The sequence below is a fragment of the Ornithorhynchus anatinus genome, chromosome 3 (genome assembly GCF_004115215.2).
Source record: "Ornithorhynchus anatinus isolate Pmale09 chromosome 3, mOrnAna1.pri.v4, whole genome shotgun sequence".
Lineage (NCBI taxonomy): Eukaryota > Metazoa > Chordata > Mammalia > Monotremata > Ornithorhynchidae > Ornithorhynchus > Ornithorhynchus anatinus.
Window position 1 is genome coordinate 98,868,260 of NC_041730.1, and position 9,897 is coordinate 98,878,156.

The 9,897-nt window shown below is 40.7% G+C and overlaps 1 protein-coding gene across 1 annotated transcript in view; it reads left to right on the forward strand.

Annotated features, from left to right (window-relative positions):
• Positions 1-8,754, forward strand: part of ZNF365 (zinc finger protein 365) — a 30,637-nt gene extending 21,883 nt beyond the window's left edge. The window contains exons 4-5 of the mRNA XM_029061269.2: positions 4,631-4,668; positions 5,521-8,754. Coding sequence (XP_028917102.1) covers positions 4,631-4,668; positions 5,521-5,782 — 300 coding nt within the window. The 3' untranslated portion in view covers positions 5,783-8,754. The remainder of the gene's footprint in view (positions 1-4,630; positions 4,669-5,520) is intronic.
• Positions 8,755-9,897: the final 1,143 nt, after the last annotated feature.

Genomic DNA, 9,897 nt, shown 5'->3' on the forward strand with positions numbered 1-9,897 from the left:
CAATATTGGGCCCACAGTTCAAATGGGTGGGAGAACAGGTATTGAATCCCCATTTTACTGATGAGGAAACTGAGGCGCAGAGAAGTTAAGTGACTTGCCCAAGGTCACAAGCAGGCAGGTGGACAAACTGGGATTAGAACCCAGGTTCTCTGACTCCCAGGACTATGCTCCTTCCACTAGACCACACTGCTTTCCTCAAGAACTTAAATCTTCCAAATCCCTATTGATTGAATAATTTACATCACATAGTTTTACATAATCCAGTGTTTTCAATAAAGCATCTAGAAAAGATCTTAGTGGAGTTGCTATTGTATCATGGCGCTGAGTCCTCGAAGATCCTTCAGCTAGACTAGCCCAGAAGATAAAGTGGGAGATTGAAAGAGTAGAACTAGTTAGAGTGGTGGGGGAAGGACAGAAAGTTAGCCCAGTAGGTCTCTTTAATCTCTTTTCCCTGTCTTTCCATCTGCTGAATGGCTTTGAGGGATTTCCTAAGTGAGTCCATAGTACCAAAATGAACCCTGTGACTGGAATTTTCAGATAATGCCATTTTTCTAGGCATAATAGTTCAAAATCTAGAACCTGGCAATTACATCTCATTGTCTCTAGAAAGTGTAATTAAGCATCAAGTGTTTTCTTAACCCTACTTACCCTTTTTCTTTGATTAGTTAGAATCCACCAATGAAATGAAAACCTATCTGTAAAATTTGAAAAAATGTATGCAACAGCAATGATTAGAAATTCAACTGTTGGAACTCATTGCAATAAGAAGAGCTTTTTAAAGTATTAAAAAACCCTGCAAAACCTCATTTGCCTAAAGCATCCTGAGAGCACCAAATAGAATATTACACCATCTCTACATTTAAAGATAAATTTTTTTATATACAGTATCTGTATTTTGTTTATATCTCTGCACATAAAAATAAGTTTATAAATAGAAGATGTGTTGGAAATTTTAGGGGAATTCAAGTCTAGTTTAACGACGGGCTCAATTTCAAACACCCACAAACGACTTCCTCATTTGGGATGATTAATGTGTGTCCTTCTGACGACAACAAGTTGGTTTCTCTCTCAGTGCTTTTAGCTTTTGATAATAGTGGATTTATGGTGATGACAACAAAATCGTGGGCCCAGAATTTGAGAAAGCAGCAATCAGGGCTAGCTGTCATATGGACTGAAGCCCCACCTTGCACGAGGGTCTTCACTGCTACTTTTCAAATCCCTCCCACAGTGCTTCATGGTAGCATAGGGCAGTGAGACTCTCTGGGCTGTCTATACTTGCACTTTCTCACTGGCGAATTTGGAACTCTCCTACCAGCCTGCGATTCTGTGGTAAAAATGAACTCGCATCCGTGCCAAATGCAAACCAAATATGTATCTTTAAAAAGAGTTGTGAATGAGTATCCATTTGAATATGTCAATTCCCTCCGTGAAAACTGAACCCCTTAAATTTATTTTCCAAAAAGGAATTGGCCATCAGAGAATCGGCATGGCCTAGTGGATAGAGCATGGGCCTGGGATTCAGAATGACATGGGAACTAATTCCGGCTCTGCCACTTATCTGCTGTGTGATCTTGGGCAAGTCACTTTACTTCTTTGTACCTGAGTTATCTCATCTGTGATATGGGGATTAAGACCAGTAGCCCCACGTTAGGCAGAACCTCATCCAACCCAACGATTTTATCCACCCCAGCCATGGCGTAACAATTGCCATGATTGTTAGTATTATTATTACCTCATGTTTCCCGCTCACAGCTAGACCTTTCTCCTTCCTCTATCCACATGGCTGCCGATAGATTAAACTGAGCAATTTACATTTCATCTTTTTGTTTTTTTAATTTCCATGCTTGCCTTCTATCTTCCTCCTGGTAAAGATCAAAACCTTCTAGACTGGGATCAAAACCTTCTAGACTGTAAGCCTAGTGTGGGCAGGGATTGTCTCTATTGCAAAATTTTACTTTCCAAGCGCTTAGTACAGTGCTGTGCACACAGTAAGCACTCAATAAATACAATTGAATGAACCACTTTAAAATTAATCCTTCTGTGGTGTATTGGTTTCTTTCCTCAATAGTTTCAAGATTATTTCTTTGCTTTTGATAGTTTACTGGTTTAATTCCTTCAATCAAAACTTTTTTTAAATAATTTCCTTCCTCTTTATTTAATGTCCATGCTGATTTAACACTCCTTTTTATGAACTTTTAAAAATTACCTTTGTTCTTGCTTGTTCCATTAACTTGACTGACTCCTAAGAAAATAATGTACTTCATTTTACTCTCGACTTCTCTGCTGCTTTCGACCCAGTGACCAGTTCTCTCCAAGAAATTTGATGGTTTTCTTTTGGCCCTTAATACTCCTTGACCTTTCTGCCACTTGGACATGGTTGACCACATGCTCATCGAGTGTGGTTTAAAGATGCAGCCCTCCCTCAGTTCTCATTTGACCTCTTGGTGCTCCTTTTCAGTTTCTTTTGTTTTCCTCTTCCTCTCCTCACTCTTTCACATGGGTGCCCTTCGGAGCTCAGCTCTGTATCTCTATCCTCTCATTTAACTTTCACTCCCTCTAGGAGCTCATCAGCTCACAAAGCTTTAGCTTCCACCTCTTTGTGGATGATTTCTACATCTCTTCCTCTGTCACCTGCGCTCCAATCTCATATTTTCTCCTGTGATAGTGACTTACTTTTTTTAGTCTGAGGGGATGAGGTGAGAAGGGCCGGGAACCTAGGTCCCATATCAAAGAGGGCATTGGGCTTTGCCACAGATCCAGGTCTAGCTGACTGGGAAATGGACAGTAAGGCAGTGGGGATCTGGAAAAAAAATTTCTGACTAGGGGAGGGGTAGGTGGGGTGTGTGGACCCAGTTAAAGGAACCTGGACAAACTACTGTTTTGAGATGGGGGACCTTGGTTCTCCTCTCTTCTCTCGCCTCCTTTCTTCTACTTAAACTGTGAGCCCCATATGAGACCTGATTAACTTGCATCTACCTGAGTGCTTAGTACGATGCTTGGCACATAGTAGGTACTAAACAAATGACAATAATGATGATTATGGTACTTGGTGAGTGCTTACTATCTGCCAAGCACTGTTCTAAGCGCTGGGGTAGATACAAGGCAGGTTGGACACAGTCCCTTTCCCACAAAAGGCTCCCAGTCTTAATCACCATTTTACAGATGAGGTAACTGAGACCCAGAGAATAAAAATAATAACAATGGTATTTGTTACTTGCCCAAGGTCACACAGCAGACATGTGGCAGAGCCAGAATTAAAACCCATACCCTAACAAATGCCACAATTATTATTATTCCCTCTCCAGACCCCACTGATTCCCCTACCCTGACCAAGTCACCATCCCTGGAGAGAGGAGACAAAGAGGCCTCTCTCCAGTTGATCTTCAGGCAGACTTCATGGGAGAGGGAAGAGGGAGTTCATGATGGAGGTGGATCCTCTGAAATGAGTGCTTGGTCTACCCAAGGCACCAACTTTTAGACAGCTCCAGCAGCGTCCAAGGGCATGGCTAAGGAATGAGGGAGAAATGGGAAAGAAAACCTTGGAGGGATTTCTTCATCCAATAACAGAGGCTTCTGCTGAAGGTCAATTGTGTAGTCTATCCGTGAATATAAAATGACAACCAGTGAATTGTATTCGCTGAGTGCTTACTTTAGTCAGAGCACTGTACTAAGCTCTTGGGAGAGTACAACAAAACAGAGTGCCTAGGCATTTTCACTGCCCACAGTGAGCTTACAGTCTAGAGGGAGGTACAAGTGATGATGATGATGGGATTTGTTAAGCGCTTACTATGTGCCAAGCACTGTTCTAAGCATCATGGTAGATACAAGGTAATCAGGCTGTCCCAAGTGGAGCTCATAGTTTTAATCCCCATTTTACAGATGAGGTAACTGAGGTACAGAGAAGTTAAGCGACTTGCCCAAAGTCACACAGCTGCCGAGTGGCAGAGCAGGGTTTAGAACCCATGACCTCTGACTCCCAAGCCTGGGCTCTTTCCACTAAACCACACTGCTTCTCACAATAAATATGAAGAAATAAATTACAGATATGTCCCCAAGTGCTGCCTATACCCCAAATGGAAGATGGCTAGAGACACAATTAAGTTCTTTTGCATGCAATTATGGCCATAAATATATTAGTCTGTCCTCCCCCTTCCAGTCTACTTCCTCCACCTCAGCTGTAGGGAATTGGTGATCAATTCAGCCAGAATCCAACAAGAAATAGGTGAACATCATTACCAGCCATTATGACGTTAGACACTGCTGTAAAGGGCCAACCTCAGGGACTGTGTGGTACCCTGCCATTTGGGCTACAGATCCTTTATTATTAATGATGGTATTTGTTAAGTGCTTTATTTAGGCTGAGCCTGATCCTTGAGCACCCTCAGAGCAAGTGTTTGTGACCCCTTGGCAACTAAAGAAGAGCAATCCAGGTTGCTGGGCATGAGGACTGTCAAGCATAAAAATCTCTTGTCAGCTGCCAACATTGAAATCTATCCTCTAGTATGGTGAACCAGCTGGGTCTTAATTGATTGTATTCCTCTCTTTGAATGTCGTCTTATTTTTTTGAAGGTCTAGAGAACTGTGAAACCTGCATGTGAAATAATGTATTTTCTGTTTTCTTTTCCTCCAGTTTACGGACATCTGCTCAAGTAGGAAGCTCAAATGCCTGTATGTATGCAGTTTGTTTCAGTCATGTAATTGTTTTAATAAAGAATGTTTTTCTATGGCTAAACATGTTTCTCCATTGCAGATCAGGGAACAATTTAAAATAATGTCTTGCTACGGTTGTTACATTTTAGGCAAAGAATCTAAACTCTATGATATTGTGTTCCTGAAAATTTAAAGAGAGTAATAGACAAATAAATTGGGAGTTCTTAAAAGTGCAGTCAAGTGCCTAGAGCTTTGGAGAGTGATAGGGACCTAGATTCTTACCTCTTCTCCACCACTGACTCATTATGTCATCCACAGGTAGTGATTTTAGTCTATCTGTGGCTCAGATTTTAAACTGGGGAATGAAGAGAATGAAGTAATTCACAAGAAAATATTTGGAGAGCTCTAGAAGACAGGTTCTATGCCAAACCTAAGTATTTAAAATTTTTTTGGATTATAAAAATAATTGAATCAGTGATATTTATTGAGCAATTCTTGTGTGCAAAGCACTGTAATAAGCACTTGGGAGAACACCATACAAAATAGAAGATGTGATCCCTGTCTTCAAGGAGCTTACAGTCTAGTGGAGGAGAGAGACATTAAAATAAATTAAGAATATGAAGAGAAGGGCTATGGAACTGAGGTAGGATGAACATCAAAAGTGCTTCTGGGTATGTGGGACTAGGATTGGGAGAGAATCGAAGTGTTTAAGGAGTACAGACCCAATATTAATAATTCCTGAGGGATAGAAATGTTCTTACAGTTATATAACTTCCTTGCCTAGCAGGCTTATGCTAGCTAAAAGGCTAGCTAAAAGCTAAAAATCGGGACCTTAGGTAGGAGTTCACTGGGTTTTTTTCTTTGTTACAGAAGTCGAGGGAACTCGCATTCTGCCGGTAACAATCTTGATCTCAAACCACATTTCCACCCAAAAGGAAGAATCTTTCTGAAAAAGACCAAGGATGATAAAGCCAGCATGCAGCCGGCTAAATTCTTGCACGAACCAGCTGATTCCCCAAGGGAGCTTTGGAGAGCATCCAAGAAAGGCGAACCCTTGGGTGCCACCCGAAAAGTTAATGTCAAATCTAAAATGGTGAAAAAGAAACAGACAGCTCTAGTCAATATAGTGTAAAAAATGGTGGAGGTTCGGGGCCACCTGCCCTGAGCCTTTGGGAGAGTAAGTGTGTCATCTGGTATCGATTTAGCCCATACCCTGGCACCTCGCCTTTATCAAGTAGTGATGATATTAAGCATTCACTCATTAATTTGTCGGGTTTGCATAAAAGACCTCTTCCTCAAGTTAGATTTTTCCATTTTCAAGGGCTCTCTTGTTTTGCTAGAGGCACGTGTAACTTGATTTGGGTGCCTCTCTGTACTGTCCTGTGGCTGTGCATTCTGTACCCCGAGACACCGGTGCCGGCATGTCGGCTATATAGCTCTGTGGCTGTGAAGTACAGTAGAATCCATTTAATCAGCACCCAGATCTCATCGGGATGACTAGCAGGTATGATAATCAGCGTCTTTCATTCCAGGGTCTGTGAACGCTGGATAAATGGGCACACCTGGTCCAGGTAAATGCAGTAGCATATGTAGGGTTGTCTGCCAGTCCCCTCTGTAGTAGCTAGAGGTTTGAATTTGTCTTAAATTGCCTGGCTTCCCCCCTTGGACTGCCCTTATTTTCATTCTGAGCTGCTTCTGTGCTGCCTCGTGACTGAATTTGTGGACCTAGCCTCTAATCTGATATTTTAAATGTTGAGTGCTGTAACCTGCCTGTATTTTCATTATTCCCTCAAATAAAAAGGGTGTGGGCCTGTATACTGTGTACACCAGTGAGTCCCCTGGAAGCTGTGTCTGTTTCCAGAAAAGTGTGTCTATTAAGAGGATTCTACTGTATTATCATTTTTTCCAAAAGGAATTTCCAAGGTTTCTGATCATAGTTCCTCATTCAGCATTTCAAGTGCTATCATTCTTAACTTATACACTTTGTCAAAAAATGCCTTCATTCTATGTGTAATTTATTTTTAAAGACTCAAGAAGCAAGTACGCGTGACTCTGTGGAGGATTATTTTAAAACTATGTCTGGAAAGGTTTTTGTAAATTGAACTCTTTAATTCCCTTCCCCCAGATATTATTATAACCTAATTATCAATATTGGAAAAGCATATCAACATGCTCGTTAGTCTGCTGCTTACTGTAATAACAGTGTGTTGAAATGAATTATAATGCATTACAGTGACAATGAATTACAGTGTTCTTTTTCAAAGTAAATTTTCAGTATGCATTTATGGAAAGAATATGATGAAAGAATCAGAATGTCTTTCTGGCAGCCTGCTCTTGCCTGCATAGAAAATTATGCAATATTGAAAGAAATGGTTGGGAGCCGTTGCGAGGCATCAGACAAGGCGTGAATGTGATAAATCAAGTGTTCCCTAGTACAGAGTTCTATGAGAATGCAAGCCCTGCATTATTGGTGAAGTGGCTGGGGTTGAAATGCTTGTAAAATGGAGGACATACCATATTTTCTTGCATAACTTCTCCACTCATTCTGAATATTAAAAAAGGGTAAGCTCTGGAGTCTTTGAAAAATAAAGTCTAGAAATAAGGGAGGAAGATGAAAAAGATGAGGAAAGAAGAGGCAAGGAAGAATAATGAAGAAGATTGCATCTCCTATTTCAGTTACACCATTCTGAGTGCTGTATACAATGGATACTTGACAATCAACTCCACCCCCATGTGTTCTCAAGTTCCCACCCTTCTGCTCGTCCTCCCCAGGATCAGAGCACTCTCTCGCAACCTCCTTTGTCACTGTGTTTTCAACAATCTGCTTCTTCTTCCCAGCCTGCCGTAGTCTTAAGAAATGAACTCCCCCCAACATGTTCTTCCAGTTCTCTGGTATCAGCCTTCTGGTCCTCCCCTCTCCAGGTGGGCCCTGTCACTGTTTACAATTAAATGGGGCCAAAAATAATGTTTTATTTCCTCCTCATAAAGGAAGTAGAGCAATTATGTGAGTAAATATGGTAAATATTTAAAGTCTCCTCCTAAAATAAATTGGATTTTTCCTGACACTAGTGCAGCATTCAATTATACGGAGTGTTTTCAGGGAAGAAATTAGTGTATCACTGTTTAGTTTGAAAATCATGTTGTAAAAAAATTCAGGTACTGTAAGTTGTAATGTGATCTTAATATTTATTTGGAAGACCAGTTGTTATTTATTATCACTTTATAACCTTCTTGCACTTTAACCTTGTAAATCGTATTGCATGTCCTCTTTTGTCAGGTAATGTAGGTATGATGATAATGACAACTTGTGTGTTGCATATCATGTGGGCTAAAATGATTTACCCTTTTCTAGTTCTGCTCCCATTTACAGTTTCCTTTTGTTTGGAAATTTCAGCCCTCTTTTGACAGACATCTTCTGGAAGCACTACGATGTGTCTATACTCACTGTCCGCGTTATAAAGCAGAAAAAAGTTAGGATCTCAGTAATTTTTCACATAGTTGTCTGTTACGTTTGGCCGTTAGATTGCTTTTAAAACCAAAACTGCAGTTAAATTCTCACCCAGTTTTGGAGATGAGTCACGCAAGGCATGGGTATCAACATGAGTCCTCGCATCACGTAGCGAATATGAGCTCACTGCTGAGGCCTGTAGGAAAACTTGAAATGTAAGGCCCGCCTCACCCTGGGAGTTGCTTCTTTGTGGCCCTAAACCTCTGTTTGTCCCCCAGAGAACCTGGCTGTGTATCAGGGCTTCTTTTGTGTCTTTCAAAATGCCTTTTTCTATCTCACAGGGAGTGAACGGGAATCATGAGGTAAAACAGTTAGCTTTTTGTCTTTGCAATCTTGGAAGTTACCTGGAAAAATGCATTGTGTTCAACTGAATCATTAATTTATTCTTTATTACTTGAAATCTTGACGTTAAACTGACCTTAAATATGTTGTATCGTCTTTTACTCCATTTCCAAAGTTCAAGTTACTTAAAGACACTGTTTTCCAACCCTCTGCAGGGCCGGCCATTTGCAGAGATGTTGGAATGTACTATTCCCAGAAAAAAAATGTTTTTAGATTATAAAGCAAATCTAATAATAAAGATATATTTCTGAGTATTTGTGTCAGTATGCATATGTAATACTTTGTGGAACTGAAATGTTTGCAAATTAGTGCAACTGTAGAACAACACGAAAGAGGCTTTTCAAGGGTAAATAGTTTATGGCCAATTTGATAACTGTGCTTTTATGTCTGTCTCTGTTGACTGCAGCACTGTTCTTAGTGTTGGGGTAGATACAAGGCAGGTTGGACACAGTCCCTTTCCCACAAAAGGCTCCCAGTCTTAATTGCCATTTTACAGATGAGGTAACTGAGACCCAGTGAATAATAATAATAATAATAATGGTATTTGTTACCATCCTGGGGTGGAATCTAAGTGAAATGAATCCTGTCAGCAGGCATAGTAACAGTATTTTTTGAGTGTTGTACTGTGGGCAGGGCTCAATTCAAAAGTGTAATCAATCAATTATATTTAGCGGGTGCTTGCTGTGTGCTGAGCACTGAACTAAGCACTTAGTATAACAGAGTACAGTATAGCAGAGTTAGTAGGCATAGTCCCTTCCAACAACTTGATCTCTGCCCTTGCAGATTTTACAGTCTAATAAAGGAGCTGGTCAGCATGAACTGATGAGTAAAATAACGTGAGCATAGATGTCAATAGATGAACACAAGCAAATAAATCAGTAACATAACTATGCACCCTAAATATGTTGTCGAGGTGACCGAAGGGATGGAATGACTGGAATGGATTTCCCCATGTGGTATTCCCTATTTTTTTTTCAGGATGGTGATTGCCTCATGGGAGAAGGTGCTTTCTGTGGGGGACAGGAACTGTGTCCAACCTGATTACCTTGTATTTACCCCAGCACTTGGTACAGTGCCTGGCACATAGGAAGCACTTAATAAATACCACAATTTTAGAAAAAATTTGAAGAAGATGAGACAAATATGAGGCTACAGAGAGGGGGAGCCACGAGCAACAGGTTGGAGAGTTGGCAGGGAGGGAGGGAAGCAGCAGATACGATTTTCCCTCTTGAAAGTTCATGTTTAAAAATCCTAGTCCAAGGTCCATATTACTACTCTTCCCTTACCCCTACACCCTTTTGAAATTTTCTCATAAATATCAGTGATATTTATTGATCACTCATTGTGTGCAGAGCACTGTACTAAGCACTTGGGAGAGTACAATACAGCAGACGTGG